The 20,636-nt window shown below is 44.4% G+C and overlaps 1 protein-coding gene across 3 annotated transcripts; it reads left to right on the top strand.

The window, feature by feature from the left end:
• The first annotated feature begins 566 nt into the window (after positions 1-566).
• On the top strand, positions 567-19,644 carry LOC149338200 (uncharacterized). 3 transcript variants are annotated; one of them, XM_089547547.1, is made up of 6 exons: positions 567-1,632; positions 2,525-2,606; positions 3,178-3,252; positions 7,500-7,630; positions 15,583-15,691; positions 19,577-19,644. In XM_089547547.1, exons 1-6 carry the CDS (start codon positions 1,617-1,619, stop codon positions 19,620-19,622), a joined length of 459 nt encoding a protein of 152 aa, XP_089403673.1. In that variant the 5' UTR covers positions 567-1,616; the 3' UTR covers positions 19,623-19,644. The 3 variants fall into 3 exon arrangements, with proteins under 3 accessions (XP_089403673.1, XP_089403674.1, XP_089403675.1); XM_089547548.1 differs by having other exon boundaries at positions 1,065-1,632; positions 2,528-2,606; XM_089547549.1 differs by having other exon boundaries at positions 1,066-1,632; positions 19,572-19,644.
• The last annotated feature ends 992 nt before the right edge of the window (positions 19,645-20,636 follow it).

Genomic DNA, 20,636 nt, shown 5'->3' with positions numbered 1-20,636 from the left:
GTTGCTGGGACGCGCGTCTTATCTTTTCTCTTTATCTTTCCTCTGATCTTTTAACTCTCCTCTATCTGCACATGGCAGCGGTGGTGGCTCGGCTGAGCCAGTAGGCAATCCCTTGCAATTTCCTTTCACCCTTCTCTCAGTCGCAACAAAACAGCAACAACAAGCAGCGCAGTAAACACGCTGACAAAGCGCGCATTTACCAAAAAAGGCGCCGTAAATAACCGCGATCGTAGCGACTGCTGCGACACAACAAAGCACAAAAAAAAGACGCCAGCCGCTTCGGCCGCCGCTAACTCGCTTCCTCGGATGGATGGATGGATGGATGATAATATGACCATACGGATGGCCTATCAGCCGTAGAGTAGCGCCGCTCATGGGAGTTTTTTTTTTCTTTTTGCTCTCGGCAAACCGGCTTGGCGGGCTGCGGAGTGAAGTCGAATTAACCGACGCACGGCAAAATTTGTTCGAATTAACGAGAGTTTCGCCCCATAGACTCCTATGTATAATTGTAGGGACCTCTCGCGCGCGTCGAATTATCCGATTTTCCGAATTAACGGGGGTCGAATTAACGAGCTTTCACTGTATACGCTTGGGAAACCGGCTTCGTTGCGGCCACCTTAAGGTGATTCTTACGCTCGTCATCGAGGCCATCGTCACCGCTCGTGACGCACTGGCTGAGAACTACAATTCGAGTGCGTGCTAAAACAAGCTGCTCGTATTTCGCGGAACAATCTGAACTCGAAAACACAGTTGCTTCTATCGGCTTCCATGTGGGCTCTTGCTCAATTGTGAAAGTACACGCGAGCAAGATGCGGCGAGTGCGAGCCGCTGTTGCATATCAGCTAAAGTGTGACGCAACTATCGGCGTAGTTTCGCAAAGCAGTTGATATCAAAGTTATCCGCTTGTACGGGTCACAGTTAAGCCCTCAGTTTCGTGTAAATCTCCGTCGAGCATGCCCGCGTCAGTCAAAGTAATGCATCGCAGCTGCTCTCAGTCCTACCGCTCACGTCCAACATATCCTTGATATGCACCAGCTTGAGGTACGGTGCATTTCTTTGCTCGTTTTGTCGCAATTAAGAGATTTTAGCTGGCAGCAAACGAAATTTCATTCCGTCAACAGCGTCGTCTGCGCCGTCGTCTGCTCCATCGTCTGCTAGAACATCCGGGGCACCCTGGGTGATGGGATCACAGGATCGCAGCTTCTACAAAAGTATTTAAAAGCGCTTTAGTGTTCGCACTTAATAAAAAAATAAATTTAAAACAATTGAAATATTTTTCTTCTGAACATAATTCAAATATTAGTAGTAAAAAAGCGCATTTGAGTTGCAGTTTTTCAACGACGCAAAAACAAGGGCAAAGCCGCTGACGCCGGCGCCATGTCAGTGCGTGCGTTGCCTCACGTTTTGTGTTATTTGGATTTTCATGGCATTGTTTGAGTGCTTGTGCGGCGGACATGTGTGAAGAACAGAAGTGTGTTTTGGAAGCCAACGACGAGTATTACGCCCAGTCAACATCGGTGAGTTTGGACGGGCAAAGCCGTGAAGAAAGGCAGCGCTACGACGTCTTGTCATCTGGAAAGGCAATGAAGACGACGGCGCGGTTTTACTAAGCCTGGATGAGCTGCATGATTGGTGAGTACCGTCACCGCTTCTCTATTACTGATCTGTATTCACACGCGTTATTAGTGTGCGGCTATATAGGGATGGCAGTGGAGGCAGTCTGCGTGCGGTTGCCTCAGCTATAATGCGTTGCCTGAAAAGAACGGACGTATAGCCTGCGTGACAAGTCTTGCTTCATAGTCTGCGTTTAGTACTCAGGTGCCGTGGTAAATAAAAATGCCACCAGAGATCACAGCAGAGTTATGCGGTCGCTTGCTAGCGCTGCGAAAAACTACAATGTTTACTACATTCAACTGGCATGGATTTGTACTGCGTAGAAGACGACGATCAGTGCCGCGGGTGAGAGCGCTTTTGCGTGGACAGCTGAGAACAGGCGAGGGAACTGACAACGGGTAATTTTGCTCGCGGCTGGTACCCATCGGATGGATTTGTGCTATTTAGAAGATTATTATGAGCGGCAGTGCTGCGCGATGAAGCACTCGCGCTAGGCGAACTGCGAACAGACGACGGATGGTTTTGCTCGGTGTTGGTGCTCATCGGATCAGTGCTTACTTCTTAATATTCGTCATGCAAATTATTTTGAAGACAGTGATCGCATGTGGAAGGCTGGCGCATATGTACTAGTCATTTGTAAACTTTTTATCTGTGCTTCCCCATTGGAACAGAATTTGGCAATATTATGTCAGTTAGGTCGTTCTTGTGTCTTCCCTGAACTGTAGGCGTCCATGCTTCCTCTCCTTCAGGGCACTGAACTGTTGGGGATGCAACTGCACACTTATTAGGAATTTCAAGCTTTTTGCTGTATGCCTCGCTTATGCGGCCCGCTTTGAGGTCGTTCGCAATTGGTGATGGTTTGTTATTCATTTTCACTTTCTCTTATTTATTCTTGGTTGACTGCCGGCAGCAGTTCTCCGCGCTCGGAACTGTTCCCAGGCACGGAACCCTACCCACAGACCTCCCTGCACCTCACTCACCAGTGTTCTTCGGTATTTTTTTTTTGCTCTTGCCCCTACTTGCATTACCACTCGACAAATGTTTTGCTGTTTTTATTTGTGTGGAATTTGTTAAATGCACTACTAATTTTCGTATCATGCTCAGTTGTGACGTGAGATATCGGGCTCCTTGGTATTGAATGCATGTCTTTTGCATTTTCTCTTCTCATTTATGCAAGGTAAACTGGTCGACTGGGTGCTATGTTCAATTTAAGAATACATTAGACGCTGGTGCAAGGCACCCTAATAGTAATTAACTAAAGCCTGCGCATGCTATATTCGAATAGTTGGGCTCTTTTCATCATGCATAAGAATAAAGTGGTATTCCAGCCAGCTCATCTTTCAATGTGGTTATGACAGTCATGTAAATGTACTCAAAGAATGTGTATGGGTGTTTCACATACAATCTCCTTATTTATTTTGTCATGGGCCACCTCATTGCTTTTTGTGTTCCTATATTAATACCTCATTTTAGTTTCTGAAGCAGTCGACAGTTTGTTTTGTCGTCATTCATGACATTGTCACTGGCACTGACAGCTGTTGGTTGGGACGTATTTATCTGCAGTTGCCAGCTGCCAGCATCTGCTGGGCCATGCGTGCTTCCTGCCTTCAGCTGTGCCATCCCTCCAAGCCATTCATGGTAATTATCTTTTTCAGTTACGCATACCTTACCTGCCTGTTTTGAAAAATATTTTCAACATAGGCTCACTGCTGTGTTTAAAAATGCATGCAGAACTCTACATGCACTTTACAGCCGTACCTCAGCTTATTACATGAACTGCAAATTTGTACGAAATATAGCCGCACATGTAGCTCTTGACACTGCGCTGTTATTATAAAGTTGAGCCTGCTTCAGGTGCAGTGACTATTCCACACCTGTTGCCTTTTATGCATGTGTGTCCTCTAAAAGGGCCAAAATGTTCGTTTATCTTTTAAAAACGTTGTGCTGTACAATAATACTTTAATGGTATTTAGTGCTTGTACATTGAAATGTCAGTCAGTAAAGTAACATTGTATGATGACACCAAATCTTGTGTGGCATAGCATCCTTGCAGCATACTTGGCAAGCTCCTGTCAGCGCAGATGTATTGCTGGTTTATTGCTGTGGCATGTGGTTATACTGTACAGTTTGTACCTCTACGTTCTTGACAGTATCCTTGAAAAATTTTAAATTGGTTTTTGAGCCAAGGAAGTGACAGAGTAACTGTCTCACATCTTGATAGGCACCTGAACAATGATGCAAGGGAAGGGATAAAGGAGGGAGTTAAAGAAGAAAAGAGGTGCCGTAGCAGAGGGCTGCAGAATAATTTTGGCCACCTGGGGATCTTTATCCTGCACTGACATCAAACAGCATGCAGTTTAGCCTGTGTTCACTTGGGCCTGCATAAAAAAAAACGAGCAGACCTTCTTAGAACTAACATTTCATTGCACCAGCTACTTTGTAGCTTTGACTGCAGTGACCTGAAATCAACTGTTGTTTACTTTGCACAACCCACATACCCTGAACAAGATGTGATGATGCTAGACGAGGTGACCCTCTCTGCATAGCAGCAGGTTGGTTCAGGAAATGCGAAGACTCATGGAGAACCGCTCAGTTATATTTGATTTCATGTTATTGTAGTATTAATGGTGAGTTGTAGTATAAGTGATGAATTCTTGCAAATGATTGAGGACATCAATACTCAGTGTGAAAATGAGAGCTAAATCAATACTTAATAATCAGGAAAGAGGCCTTTTTATGAAATGCAGTAAGGTACTGGAAGTCGAAACAGAATACACCTCGGCCAGGTCATGCACAGATATAGAGCATTTGAAAGAAATGGTTGGGAGAATAAGAAAGGGGTTTATTGCCTTAGGCATGCACTCAGAAGTTACGAGCAGCACCTTGCAGTATGCTCAAAAAGAAATTTTAAACTGCTTTGCCTTTGCTAAGCTGTCGGGAAAAGTGGGGTACTTTACAAAGGGCTTAAAATTGAGAACAGTGCGGTGAACCACTCAGGAAAATCATAGGGTTAATGATAAGAGATTGGGAGAGAACTGAGTTGGTTGGAAATAAATGCGAATTAAAATCTGAGCGGGAATCATAAATGGACATAGGCAGGACATACATTTTTTAAAGAAGCTGGCTATCCTTTTGGATAGTGGAGCGGTTACTCACAGCAGGAAATTGTGCTGTTCTTGCTTTCATTTTATGGACATATGCTTTGTGTCTTACATCTCTTGGCCTGCCATAGGCAGCATATGCTCATAATAAATTTTTACCTGTCTAATTATGTGGCACAGGGAGAATTGAACTATATAACCTCATCAATGCACACCCTCTCTGAAGTGAACTTTGTCAGCCCCGTCAGTCACCACATTGATGCATGTCACCCCAAATGGGAGCCGTCATGGTGGCTGAGTGGTTATTGTGCTTGGCTGCTGACCCGGAAGAGGCAGGTTCGATTCCAGCCAGTTTTGATTCCAGCTGTACTAGTCTCATTTCAATGGAGACGAAATGCTAGAGGCCCAGGTACCGTGTGATGTCAGCACACCTAAAGAATTTTCCAGTCCTCTACAATAGCGCCCTGTATAGCCTGCGCCGCTTTGTGGCATTAAACCCTTTAAAACCAAGTAAAGTAATGAATACATCATTTCCAAAAATTGTTTAAATTTATTATTTTCTAAACGTTAACAATTTTCTGCACCTGTTTTCCTTCGTCTTTCCCTCTTATTTCCTCCCTCATGCTGAGTAACAGGTCAGTGATTTTAAGTAAATATTTTGTTCATTTCATTAGCAAAGTTTCTCTGTCTCTCTCTATTGCTTTGCTTTTTGTATCTGCAGTATAGTATTATGCAGAAATATGTCAAGATTAGATCCAAGAGATATGGTCTAGATTTTAAGTTCTATAGTCAACCACACATTACTTATTACGCTATCAAGGCTTTTTTTTGGCATGTGCTACCTGGTACAGAACTGATGTGGCCTACAGCGGTAAATATTGTTTGAATGTGCATAAATTGAATAGGAAGGCAAATTTCCCATTTGACTATGTAAATAGATTGGGCAATCGTGCTCACAAAGCTCATAAACTTTTCTGTTTCCAAAACTTTCTGTAAAAGGCACTGACTCACTGAAATACACTACAGTTACTTTTGCCTAATCCTGATATTATTTACTGAAGATTGGTTTGAGGGAAAGTCCACTGAGCTCGAATGAGTGCACGGCAGCTTGTCTTTGTCCAAAGTATTTGGAGAATAATGAATTTTGTTACCTGGCAGAGATAAAGCAAGGATGGCAGTGTTTTGTAATGTCCACAGGGCATTCTTCCAAAGCCCAGTATGCATGTAATTCCTTCATTTTGTGCAACATAAAATGTCTTCCCTTTACACTCATGGTTGAAACAAAATGCTATTTGAATACTTCACCACTCAAAAAATGAAGGCCATTGTGCTGCTCTACAAAATATCAGGCTGCAGCGGTTGTTGCGAGGCAAATTCACCAGGTTGTCATCATCATCAGTCTAACACCCAATGCAGGGCAGAGGCCTCTCCCATGTCTCTCCAATTAACCCTGTCCTTCGCCAGTTGTGGCCACCGTATCCCCACAAACTTCTTAATCTCATCCGCCCGCCTAACTTTCTGCTGCCCCCTGCTACGTTTGCCTTCTCTTGGAATCCACTCTATCACTCTTAAGGACCACTGGTTATCTTGCCTTTGCATTACATCTCCTGCCCAAGCCCATTTCTTCCAAATAACCCACGTTTTTTTCACACCTATTTGTCAGGCTCCGCGTTTTTTTCTCACCTATTCGTCAAGCTGCAAGCCACTTGCACGCTCTACAAACCTATTTAAAGTACATTATCCAGCATTGTTGGCATGGAGTGTGTAGAGCTAAAACAAAAAATAATACAATAGCTGATGATCTGCTAGAGCAACAGAATTCCAAGAGTTTGAGAAGGGCAGTGGGAGAACTAGCAAGGCGGGATAGCGAAATTCGACAAGCAGTGGACAGGGATCCTGCAACTTGTAGAGGACAGGCAAATTGGAGACTTGTGGAAGGGGCTGTAGTCTTGAGTGCGCCTAGCCGGCCTTGTGATGCATTGTATAGGGCCCTTTGTTTTTGAGTAAAACTGGTTTCTCCTGATTGTTGCATTCCAGAAAGATTCATCAAGATTGGGTTAAACCCAAGTTTCACGTGCAAATGTGCCTGTAAGAAAGTGTAGATTGATAATGCATGAAGCTAAAGAACCACTGGAGAGTAGTGGATACGTCTCGTATTTCTTCGTAGCTATATTGTTTAAACAGTGCTGGCTATTTTAATTCCTTTTTAATGCTTATTGCTTGTCGAGTTGCATAAAATTTTAGGATAAATTGAAAACTGCAGGTAGGTTTAATTACAATAATTATACCCGTATTTCTGAAGCTCTGTTCGAAGAGAGGTCCACATTTTGTGTGCATGCTTTGAATTTGATTATTTTCACACTGCAAAATGGAGGACAGGTCTGCTGTGAGAGTTTTTTTGCAATGAAGCGAGAGCAAGTGGTGCGGAATGCTTGTTACTGTGTCGCCCTGCCAATATTTCTAGAACCCCTGGGACCACTGAGCTTGTGAGTATCTATGACTCAAAAGGTCGGAGCTGATTGCCCATTCCGTGGTTGTCTGTATTAACCGGTGCAAGGCCAAGGGCTCATAGCTAACAAGCATATGACACCATAGAACTAGATGCAGTCAGGCTGGGACTGTGCAGTATGTCAGTGTTAACGAGGTCGTGATAAACGAGGTTTACTCTGCGAAGCTAGTGTGAAATAATAATTGTTCTTATGGAAAATATCGTTTTTTCTTAGTCATTGCAGCAATACAAGCATATCAAATCTGATATCTCTCACTCATCCCTCTATGTTTCAGTTTCAAGGGACCAAGAGTTGCGTGGAAGTCGTGCAAGCCACAAAGTTGCGTGCGGCTTGAGCCAGCAATCAGGAGCAGGCTGGGAATTTGCGAATTGCCAGTGGTATTCGCTCAGTCAAGCAGGCTTTACTGTAAGTACAGTGTTTTCGCCATAGCATTTCTTTGAAAAGTACGCATTGAGCTTGAATAGGACAAGCTGTCGGTCTAGTTGGTCTGATCCTTTGTGGTTGACAGAGCTTAGAAACACAGACTGGGGTCAGAAAGAAAAAATGTGAGGGCACAGGTGCTGACTACAGATTTATTCCAGAATCACCGAAACACTGCATATATAACCAAAACACAGGCGCCAACAGGTGGCAATTTTATGCACTCGTGGCAACAATAAGTGATATGGCCAATAGTGGGAAAACAACACAAACTAGAAACAGAAACCAAGACTATAGAGCAGGGAAGGATGAAACCATAACAAGGTTAAAGGAATAGTTTTAAGCAAGTCATTTTTAAGACCACCAGCACGTGAAACAGTGGAACGGTTTGACCAAAATTTTCAAGTACTGGTCTGATAACACGGAACTAAAACACTACACGCAAACACAGATCAAGGGCAGTGAAATAAAAGTAAAATGGCAAGAAAAAACATGCCGTGAAAAGAAAATGGTGATTGGGCAAGCAAACAAGAATTGGTCTACAAAGGTGAAGTGAGCTAAAAAACTGAAAGAATAAAAGGGGAATAAATGCACATGAGCAACAAAGGTGAAGCCAAGAATTAACATGGCTACAGGAGGAAGATGAGCTACTGTAAAAACGAGAGATAAAATATCAATAAATGAAATGAAATTTAAGCGCACACGAAAAACGCACACAAGAGGAGATACACACAGGACAGGCGCTAACTTCATCTGATTTATTCGCAGGTAAGAGAGCGAAAATATATACATAAAACGAGGCATGCGCAGTAAAGAAACAGATCGTCATATCACAATGCGTGCTCAAGGTATCTGTATTCTGCCTGCAAAAGATTAACTGATGTATCACTCACACAGTCATGCCCCCTCTTCCTGATGTGAAATGCTTCTAATAATTCACGTGCCGTCTTATCACCGCTCCTGCCAAGAATCTTTATCTCCTTCAGCCGCGGCTCGGCTCTGCAGTTCGCACAATGGTCAGCCAAATGTGTCCCTCCACCCCTTAATGCCCGCAAATGTTCCCCCGCCCGGTCATTGACACACCGCCCAGTCTGGCCTATGTAAGCCCTACCGCAGGTCAAAGGTATCTCGTAAACGACACCGGAACAGCAGTCGACATACTTCTTTGAGTGCTTCTTCCTGCAGCCACTCTTCTTTTTCGTGCATGAAATGCGTGAGCAAAGGTAGGCAAGTTTCTTCGGTGCGGAGAACACCACAGGAACGCCGTGTCGGCTTGCCACCTTCTTCACATGATGGGCAACCTTGTGGATATACGGAACCACTACTGGTTTAAACGAGTTCCTTTCTAGTACGTTCGCTTTGGCGAACATGACCTGCTTGGTTTTTCGAAGAAGGGCCTCGGCCACAGAAACAATGACCGCGCAGGGGAACCCAGCCATAAGTAGCCGGCGTACTTGCTTATTAAAGCTACACTGCATAGCACGCGGGCACGACTTCGAGAGAGCAGACCCCAGGCATAGGCCGGCAATAGACCTCTTAACTGTTTTGGAATGAGCGGAATCAAAAGGTAAACGCTCTTTCTGTGCCCTCGGAGCGTACTCCCAACAAACATGATCAACTCCTATAGTAAAATTGACATCTAAAAACTGCAACGAACCTTGTAAAGGGAGTTCGTGCGTAAATCTCAATCCCCTCCCGTTCTGCTGAAAGCTCTCCAGGATGCTGCCAACTGCTTCGGTGTAAGAAATGTTGTTTAGTTTTTTCAAAACAATAAGAAAATCGTCTACGTACCTAAAAACTTTCAGCACTCCCTTCCCATTAAAGCTTTGCTCAAGGGCGCGGTCAATAAAAGCTAAAAACAGGTTACAAAGCACAGGGGCTACGCAGGACCCAATGCAGATCCCTTGTCTCTGACGATAAAATTTATTCTCAAAAGAGATAAAAGTGACACCTAAATAAAACTCAAGAACGCGCATAAAATTGTCCACTGTAAGACCGCATGAGTTCTGGAACTCCACCTCTCCGCTTTCTTCTATCGCGCTCCTAACATCACCGAACAAAACATCGTGGGGCACAGAATAAAACAGATCTTCCACATCTACCGAGAACATATACCCAACTGCAGAATTACCCTCGAGAAACTGTACAACCTGCAGCGAGTTTTTTACAGTAAAGGGGTCATGGACCTGTAGAGAGCCTAGGTGTTTCTGCAGGTACCTACTGAGGACGTGCCTATGTACCTATGTCGGCGCGGTCATTGTTTCTGTGGCCGAGGCCCTTCTTCGAAAAACCAAGCAGGTCATGTTCGCCAAAGCGAACGTACTAGAAAGGAACTCGTTTAAACCAGTAGTGGTTCCGTATATCCACAAGGTTGCCCATCATGTGAAGAAGGTGGCAAGCCGACACGGCGTTCCTGTGGTGTTCTCCGCACCGAAGAAACTTGCCCACCTTTGCTCACGCATTTCGTGCACGGAAAAGAAGAGTGGCTGCAGGAAGAAGCACTCAAAGAAGTATGTCGACTGCTGTTCCGGTGTCGTTTACGAGATACCTTTGACCTGCGGTAGGGCTTACATAGGCCAGACTGGGCGGTGTGTCAATGACTGGGCGGGGGAACATTTGCGGGCATTAAGGGGTGGAGGGACACATTTGGCTGACCATTGCGCGAACTGCAGAGCCGAGCCGCAGCTGAAGGAGATAAAGATTCTTGGCAGGAGCGGTGATAAGACGGCACGTGAATTATTAGAAGCATTTCACATCAGGAAGAGGGGGCATGACTGTGTGAGTGATACATCAGTTAATCTTTTGCAGGCAGAATACAGATACCTTGAGCACGCATTGTGATATGACGATCTGTTTCTTTACTGCGCATGCCTCGTTTTATGTATATATTTTCGCTCTCTTACCTGCGAATAAATCAGATGAAGTTAGCGCCTGTCCTGTGTGTATCTCCTCTTGTGTGCGTTTTTCGTGTGCGCTTAAATTTCATTTCATTTATAGCTATGCACCATCTAGCCCAAACAGAAGTTTTGTTAAATTATAAAATATCAAAATGTGAAATTCAATTAGTATTAAAGATAAAAGCAAACAAAAACGCGAAAATAGAGGAGTTGGCAGAAAAGTCAAGGCATGCAAGATGTTTTTAAAACCAGGGCTAGGTCAAACATCCTGAAGAAAGGCAATCTTTTTTTCTGAGGGTGTTCTTGCCCATTAATCCTCGAGCCTCAGAATCCCGGCGGCTCCCACCAGTTCATGTCGGCTTATTCTGGTGCTTTTTTAACACAATGGCACTTTTTCGAACATGGGTGGCATGGCTTTTTTCGGTCACAGTTTTGGCAATGGACTTGCAGATTTAGGACGTGCTTGTAGGCCAGTTGGTTGGAAATCGTTAGAAAAACCGCAAAACAGAATGGGACAAAGGCAGGCAAAACACAAGGCGGTACGACAACTGAACATTTATTGAAGAAATGAGTGCTCATATGGATCAGTTGCGCATGTAATCTGCAAACAATCATTGCAAAAACAACCTAGGGAGGGAAACAAATTCCAATTCTTTCTGAAAAATGGACACAGAAGGCGTGCTATCCCACCTATCTGGCTTCGACCTCAGGATGGCAACAGCCTTGAGAATTTCTTTCCAACTGGCCCTTTATTCATCCAATAATAGTGTGCAGTTCAGTTTAGGTTAAGTCTTTACAACTGGGACAGTGGACAGGCAGGCAAGGTCGTCCGGGCCTACCCAAGGAATGCTAATACTCTTGCAAGAGAGTGTTTCACCATCTACCAATTTGGCCGGTATAAAATCGACCACAGCTGAGAGGAATCGTGTACACCACCCCCGTTGCACATGGCATGAGGCATTCAAAAAGTACCGCCAACGGGCATGTTGTACGAGATTCCCCTCACCTGTGGCCAGTTTTATATCGTCCAAAGTGGTAGATGTTTACACATTTGTTTGCAAGAGTATGCGTGTTCCTTGAGTAGACCCGGAGGCATTTGCCGTCCCACTCACTGTCTCATTGTAGACTGCTATCCCAAACTGAACTGCACACAGATTATTGGATGAAGAAAGAAGCAGTTGGAAAGAGAAATTGTCGAGGCTGTTGCCATCTTGAGGTCAGAGCCAGATAAGTGTGTCAGCACGCCTACTGTGTTCATTTTTCAGGAAAATTAGCGTTTCTGTCTGTGTTTCCCCCGGTTGTTTTTGTTTCGTTTTTGAGCAGGTGATTGTCATATTTGCTCAGCTCTATGGTTGCCATTGAATTTTTTTGCCTCTTTACGATTGTTTGCAGATTACACACGTGACTTGTCTATATAAGCACTGCTGTTCAATAAATTTTCAGTTGTCAGTACGGCCTTGTGTTGTCACCTGCCTCTGTGTGATAGTTTTGTGGTTTTGCTCTTTCCGACTGGCAGATTCCCGAGAAATGTACCCGATAAATCAATCTTATGCTCCCTTATCCTTTCATTGATGCCAATGTATACCTTGCCGCAAGACAAAAGGATTGATTAAATGCCCTCCGCGCATGGCGCTAAGGGTTTTCTGTGCTGCGTGGTGCAGCGTCTTTTTTTTTCATTTAGGATTCCGCAACTGCAATAGGTGCTAGGGGGTCAGAAAAGGCAATGTCTACTCCTGCTTTCTCTCCGATTTTCTTAAGGTTCTGTGAAATTTACCTTTAGAAAATTCGAGAGATAGAGTAGATGCTTTTTTTGCTGCCGCCCCCCCCCCCCCCCATCACCTATCACACCTCTCTAGGATCGTCAATGAAAAAGAAAAAAGAAACAGGCTGCACTGCATTGCACAGAAACCCTTAGTGGCATGCACAAGAAGTGCTTTCTCAATCCCTTTTTCTTGCTGCAAGGTATACATTGGCATCAATGGAAGGCTAAGAGAGCATTACACTGATTTATCGGGTACATCTCTTAGGTACCTGCAAGTCCACTGCTGATAATGGGACGCAAAAAAGCCATGCTGCCCAAAGTTCGAGAAAGCCACTGTGTTAATAGAGCCCCGTAATAAGCTGACGCAATGCAATAGTGGAAGCCGCAGAGATTTTCAGGCTCCGGGGTGAATGTAAAGAACACGCTTGGTTTCACTCGGAGGATTGCCTTTCTTTGTGGACGTACTTGATCTAGCCCTGGTTCTACATGTGTGTTACATGCCTTGCCTCTTCTGCCAACTTCCCTCTTTTGGTGTTTTTCCTTGATTTTTGCCTTCATACTGGTTATTGAATTTCACTTTTTTATATTTTATCTCTCGGCTTCACTGTACGTCATCTTCCACTTTTAACCATCTTAATTGTTGGCTTCGCCTTTGTGGCTCATGCGCGTTTTTATTCCCCTTTTATCCTTTTAATTTTTAGCACACTTCACCTTCGCTTGTTGCTTAATTCTCGTTTGCTTACCCAATCGCCATTTTCCTTCTATTGCGTGTTTTTTCTTGCCATTTCTCCTTCATTTTTTTTTTCACTGGGCTTGGTCTGTGTTTGTGTATAAGGTTTTTTAGTTCCATTTTATCAGACCAGTTCTTAAATATTCTTTCGGTCAAACCTATCCACTGTTGGCAGTCTTTTAAAAATGACTTGCTTATAAATTTTTCTCTCACCTTGTTCTGGTTTTATCCTGTGCTGTGTCCTCTGGTTTTTGCTTCTAGCTTTTGTTGTTTTTCCACTACTTCTCATACCACTTCTTGTTACCACGAGTGCATAAATCGCTGCGTGTTGGTGCCTGTGGTGTGGGTATTTATGCAGTATGTCGGCAGTTCTGGGAAAAGTTTTAAGTTCAGTGCCTGTGCCATCATCTTTTTTGTTTCTGTCCCTTGTCTGTATGTCTGAGTGCTGTCAACCACAATCGGTGCATTGAGCTGACTGCTCTGCAGCTACCCATGTGTATGCAATGAAGTGGCTTCAAGAATAATGTACACAAAAAAATTGATTCCTTAAAATTTCTGGCATGTTTTTTAGGAAAACATTTGGCATTTAAAGGGCTAAGAGTGCTCTGAAAATCTAAAAATTATGTGCTTCTTGGGGCCTTTCCTCAAATTTCACATCACCTTGTAGCGTGATGCAAGACGTTCAAGTTGTTACCCACAGTTTACTTTTTTGTTGCCCACTTATTGGCTGCCACCTTCTTTGGGAGGCAGTGTCATGGGGTTTGGGAGACAATCTGATTCCTGTGTGTTGGCTGAAGCTGTCTAAGCTTTTGGATGTGGGGAGCAGGTTCACGGTGCCAACTTTTGGCTGTAACTACAGTTTGGCCATGACTGTTAGTCCTTTTCTGTGATGCAGTGTCATTTATGTAATGCATAATTTGATGATGAAGCAGTCTCAGGGGTTGCGGTGCTCAGCTGTTGACTTCAAAGACACAGGATCGATCCTGGCCGCGGCAGTCGCATTCTGATGGAGACAAAATGCTGGAAGCTTGTGTACTGTGCGATGTCAGTGCACGTGAAAGAACCCCATGTGGATGAAATTATCAGAGCCCTTCACTATGGCATCCCTCATAGCCTGAGTCACTTGGGACATTAAACCCCATAAATCCAAACCCATTTTGGTACTTCTCAGCTTCGCCGCTGGCCTGCAGCCTCCCACAAGTTGACGAACGGCAGTTTTTACACCATTCGTAAATGCCTACATAGACGCTACATCATTGGTGGCAAAGGTTGCCAGATGTGCAAGCGTTTCCGGTAGTTTTTCTCTGTTGCTTTCGTCAGGCAGCTTGCAAAAGATGTTTTACTAGGCTAATAAACGGTGAGGTTCTTTGTGTTCTTAAGGTGGTGCAGCGTGATAAAACAGACACATAATAGCCATGCCATGCTTTTTTGTAGCCAAAGGCAATTTTTCGCCTTATTCTCATCATCATTTGCCTTTCATGCTTCCTCGAGGGACGGCAGTTGGAAGAAGGTCTCTAGAGCAGCTCCTTGTCTGAAGAAATGCCGAGTGGCATTCTTCAATCCTAACTGCCCATCAAATGGAAGAGCAGTTGTTTTCTCCACTCCACAGAGTGGAGACGGAGTATCGAGTTGAGGCGCACTTCTGAATTCGGCGGTTAGCCTTTCATAGGCAGCAGATATGCGCAATAAACTTTATTTGCTGTTAATCTTCCAGTTAAACACCAAATCCTCCTCATTCCTCATCAGTGCACACACTGTGTAAGGAACTTTGTCACTCCATTTGTCACCACTTTGATGTATGCCATCCCTAATTCAGGGGCTGTATAATTTTTGAAATTTTGTTGAAATTGCTTGAAAACCTTTGCAATTTCCTGCACCTCTCTTTTTCCCCCAAGTCCCAAACCTACGCAGAGTGCAAGTGGGTTTTTAAACTCCAGCTAAATTTTGTTATTCATCAAAGGGCTTTTCTCTCTACTGCTTTGCTGGATGTATCTGAAGTATAATATTATGCACCAGTGTGTGAAGCTTTGCTCCCAGAGCTATTAGCCCGAGGTAGTAATTTTAGAGCATTGCGTTGCGTTCTCAGCCTGGTCGCGTTTTGAGCCTGAGTTGTGCTGATTCCACGGATAGAACCCAAGTTGGCAGCCTCCAATGCAGCAGTGTATCCCAGTAGTTGCCATGGGAGCCGAGGTGGTTAGATAATGGAATAAAATAATAGCAGGTGGCAGTGTGATGCTCGAGCACCACAGCTCGAAACTAAACTATATCGATCAGTATATGTATATCTGTCTGGCAGGCATTAAAGTCTGGCTGCTTAGTCACGACATTCCTGTAAAATTAGTGGGTGAACCGTTTGGCATGAATGTACGAGATGGTGTCATACGATTCAGCCTGTCGTGCAGCATAAACTTACTAGTTAAGTTAGAGCCTTTCTTGCAGCACGGATTCGAACTGACAACCTATGTTAGGTGTATTAATGCTCATTATTCGATCTGCTCATTTTTTATATTCAACCACACTAACATTACTTATTACCCCATCTGTGCAGATTCCTTCTGGCACTATTTGAAGTTGAAGGGTTGCTCGGCTGAGGATCTCCAAAAGTACCACAAGAAGGTGACGCGCTACCTGGCACAGAAGTGCTGTGGCCTGCGGCGGTAAATATCTGTTCAAGCCAATAGTCTCTTGTTATATGCATGAATAGATTGGGTAAGCTCATGTGCTTACAAAACTCGTAACTTGACTGTATTTCCTAACTGTCTGTATGGTACACTTAGGCACTGGAATAACCTGCAAATCGCACTGGAATTTGCCTACTATAGTGAGATACTGCTTTACCCAAGTTCTGCTTAAGGATAGTCTGCTACTGAGATGACGCACAGAAGATTATATTTATGAACCAGACTGTTAACAGCACTTATGGACCACATTAGCAGACTGTTCTGAGACCGCACACAGCCAGGCTTTTCAGCGTGGAAGAGGCGGCTTTAGACAAGGCAGGCGAGCGCTCTGTTGCTGCACATTAAGTAGCTGTCGGATGAATCTCGAAAAAATATGAACGACGCGCCAGGAATATGACTACTACAACCCTTCGGAGATGTGCAGTGCACAGTATACGGCCATGCCAGCGACATGTCTTTCTGTTCAAACTTTCTCTAAAACCGCTGTCACTACGCAGAAGCAGGTTGCAGTATCTGTACTAAGAATCTCTTAGTGAAGCAGCGCAACGGCACAAGGCCAAGGGAAGAAGGGGACAAAAACAGCGCTGAACTGACAACAAATGTTTATTCCGGATGCTAACAGCATATATATACTCTTTTGCACCTTAGAAAAAACAAAGAAACAGAGAGCAGCAGAAAGTATCAATCCCAGTCATTATGCGCATGCAGCTGTATCGCGTGTACATCGATCATTTGAAATCGGGAAGTTGTGCTCTTTCACCGAGATGGCAACGGAAGGAGTGCTGATACAATTCGCACCCAGCTTCATGATCTCAGATGCCTCAATAATCTCTCGTGTAAGCTTATCCTTGTGTTTGGTAACAACTTGGCTGTTTTTGAATTCTGGGTAACATGAACAGTCACGACAGTGAGTACCTATGTGGCGGGCCGCGTTCTTGACATTGTTTGCGTGCTCTTCAAGTTTTTCATTAAGACACCGGCCAGTTTGGCCGATGTATGACCCACCACACTTCAACGGGACTGAGTACACCACGTTGTCTTGGCATGGCACATACTTCATCCTGTGGTTTTTCTTGCAATTATGACCAGATTCCGATCTTTTATCCGGGCGATTAACTCTCGCACACAAGCCACTCAGTCTGACAGGAGCCGAAAAAACAACATCTACTCCTGCCTTTTGCCTATTCTCTTCAAATTGTGGGACACAACATGAACATAAGGTATTACTGCCAGATTTTTTTGCTTGGAATGGGGGACAGCTTTGCCCTCCTTCAGCTTTTTCAATATCCCTTCTGCTACTGATGCCAGAATATGAAGGGGGTATTTTGCGTCTGTTAGCCTATCAACCTGATTGGAGAAACTAAATTCAAACTTGTGTGGGCAGGATTTTTGCATGGCATTTTGAAAGCATGACGCCACAATGCCTCTTTTAACAAGCTTCGAATGGGCTGAGCTGTATGGAAGTAAGGGCTTTTTACCCCTAGGATCAAATGCCCAGCATACATGGAAATCAGTAAAATATAAGGTCAGATCAAGGAACTTAAAGCGATCATTCACAGCCACTTCATGCGTAATTTCCAGCGGCGAAAGCACTTCACAGAATATCGCGCACAGGTCATTCACTTCCGCAGCGAAGCTAGCCGGGTCACAATCTAGTAAAATTAGGTAATCATCTACATATCGGAACACTCTTGCAACTGTTGAGCTCATGAGTGATTGTTCGAGTGCCCTGTCAAGCTTAGCAAGGAACATGTCACTTAGCAATGGAGCGATGCAAGATCCTATGCAGATCCCATTCTTTTGAATAAAAAAAGTTCAAAAGAATGGGATCTGCATAGGATCTTGCATCGCTCCATTGCTAAGTGACATGTTCCTTGCTAAGCTTGACAGGGCACTCGAACAATCACTCATGAGCTCAACAGTTGCAAGAGTGTTCCGATATTTAGATGATTACCTAATTTTACTAGATTGTGACCCGGCTAGCTTCGCTGCGGAAGTGAATGACCTGTGCGCGATATTCTGTGAAGTGCTTTCGCCGCTGGAAATTACGCATGAAGTGGCTGTGAATGATCGCTTTAAGTTCCTTGATCTGACCTTATATTTTACTGATTTCCATGTATGCTGGGCATTTGATCCTAGGGGTAAAAAGCCCTTACTTCCATACAGCTCAGCCCATTCGAAGCTTGTTAAAAGAGGCATTGTGGCGTCATGCTTTCAAAATGCCATGCAAAAATCCTGCCCACACAAGTTTGAATTTAGTTTCTCCAATCAGGTTGATAGGCTAACAGACGCAAAATACCCCCTTCATATTCTGGCATCAGTAGCAGAAGGGATATTGAAAAAGCTGAAGGAGGGCAAAGCTGTCCCCCATTCCAAGCAAAAAAATCTGGCAGTAATACCTTATGTTCATGTTGTGTCCCACAATTTGAAGAGAATAGGCAAAAGGCAGGAGTAGATGTTGTTTTTTCGGCTCCTGTCAGACTGAGTGGCTTGTGTGCGAGAGTTAATCGCCCGGATAAAAGATCGGAATCTGGTCATAATTGCAAGAAAAACCACAGGATGAAGTATGTGCCATGCCAAGACAACGTGGTGTACTCAGTCCCGTTGAAGTGTGGTGGGTCATACATCGGCCAAACTGGCCGGTGTCTTAATGAAAAACTTGAAGAGCACGCAAACAATGTCAAGAACGCGGCCCGCCACATAGGTACTCACTGTCGTGACTGTTCATGTTACCCAGAATTCAAAAACAGCCAAGTTGTTACCAAACACAAGGATAAGCTTACACGAGAGATTATTGAGGCATCTGAGATCATGAAGCTGGGTGTGAATTGTATCAGCACTCCTTCCGTTGCCATCTCGGTGAAAGAGCAAAACTTCCTGATTTCAAATGATCGATGTACACGCGATACAGCTGCATGCGCACAATGACTGGGATTGATACTTTCTGCTGCTCTCTGTTTCTTTGTTTTTTCTAAGGTGCAAAAGAGTATATATATGCTGTTAGCATCCGGAATAAACATTTGTTGTCAGTTCAGCGCTGTTTGTCCCCTTCTTCCCTTGGCCTTGTGCCGTTGCGCTGCTTCACTAAGATATGTCAGACCAACTCGCCCACCAGTTCATGTTGTACTAAGAATTCGTATCTTAAAGGAAAAAAGAAAGCGCAATGTCCACCTTTGGCACGATTTCTGCAGTGAAGTGCGTTCTGCCGGCTGACAGTACACCGCTTGCTTGGTGTTGTAGGCCTAACATGTGCTTTACTCAAGGTGTAGCGAGAAGCGCTTTTGAACTAGCCACCAGCGATCACAGAAATGTCTACTCTTTTTACCGCCTCTACAATAACTTTATGGTGGTATGAACGTGCAGTTTTTATTCCCGCAACGTCTTCGTAAGTGAAGCGCGCGGAAAAACGGGCCAGGCGGACCGCCTCGCACTGATAGATGCGGGTTGCATGCACGGACTCATTCTGAGCCGTTGGCAGAACAGTCATTACAGGCCATGATGCACTTGGTCACACGTTGCATGCACGTCTGCATCTTGATTTCTATCTGGAAACAGCTTGGTTGACGTCACTTCTGTCAGTAAAGTGCTCTGCATGCCAATGTCTCTCCCATTCCGGACGGTTCCCGCCAGCCATCGTATGAAGCGGCGTGTGCATATTCTTCAGTTGTATAATTGAGGCTTTAATGCATTATTCCTATGGGTTTACGTCGGGCCCGTGCCAATTTGATGTTAAATGTGGATCGTTGCATGAAAGGGGAATGCATAATCAAGATTCCACTGTATGACTTTTGTAACATTTGCATGCATTTGTTGTGTATGCATACTATATATATCACTGTTCTTTTTCTTCACCTAGGACAGTCTGAACAAGAGAGACCTGCTGAAGAAAAATTCTGTATATATGTAAATAAATAGTCGATTTGCTCCAAGTGAGGCGTTTTTATACCTGGCTGTACTGCAGGAATGCATCGAATGTTCAGAGTCAGACTGCTGCTCTGTAGCTGCATATTAATTGACAAATAAAGCGTACTTGGTAATGACTACAGGAATACAACACACTACACAAATGCACTACAGAAGGCAGACTACAGAGATATGACACTACAGAATTACGTCACTACAGAAGACAGACTACAGAAATACTACACTACAGAAAGACTACAGAAATACTACACTACAGAAGACAGACTACAGAAATACTACACTACAGAAGACAGACTACAGAAGTACGACACTACAGACTACAGAGGACAGACTACAGAAATACTACATGCCCAAAATACGACAGACTACAGAAGTTTTCTGTCGTAAATTCCTGTAGTGCGTTTTGACTGGGACGTCATTTCCGGCACAATGTTATAAGACCGACTGGCTAATATAGAACATTCCTTCCTCCTTAATCAAAGGTACACGCGTTTCTTTCCGCGTTCATAACTGGAGGCTTCATAGCGATCAGGAGGGCGTCTTGTGCGATTACTTCTTCGCAAATAGGCCTCTTCGGGTGTAGCCATGGATGATGCGGTGGGACTTGAAGGCTGCGCTGCCGTGTGTCTTGCCTCAGGCTGCGATGCCGGTTCCTCATTTGAAGTGGCGTCATCTAAGCGAACATCCTCAAGCTTGTCCGAAGTGGGACCACTAATCATGGAGCCAGCAGGGGAATCTTTTCCTGAAGGAGCTGATGGCAAGTCCCGCTGAACAGCCGTACTTGGAGTGGACTCAGGATGCGCTTCTTTTGCGACCTCTGGATGGAGTGATGACTTTGCACCCGATATCCAGCTGGGTCTCAAGTGGTCGACATGCACAAAACGAAACAGGTCACCGACTTTGACTACAAACGTAGAGTCGCTTACACGTTGCATTACGACCGCCTCCTCCCATGACAGGGTTTCCCCTCACGTAGTCTTGACGAAAACTGCATCAC

Source organism: Amblyomma mixtum, chromosome 6, assembly GCF_055824585.1.
Source record: "Amblyomma mixtum isolate Tamu chromosome 6, ASM5582458v1, whole genome shotgun sequence".
NCBI classification, from domain to species: Eukaryota; Metazoa; Arthropoda; class Arachnida; order Ixodida; family Ixodidae; genus Amblyomma; species Amblyomma mixtum.
The sequence above is the reverse complement of the archived record's forward strand: the minus strand, read 5'-3'. Positions and strand labels throughout refer to the sequence as shown.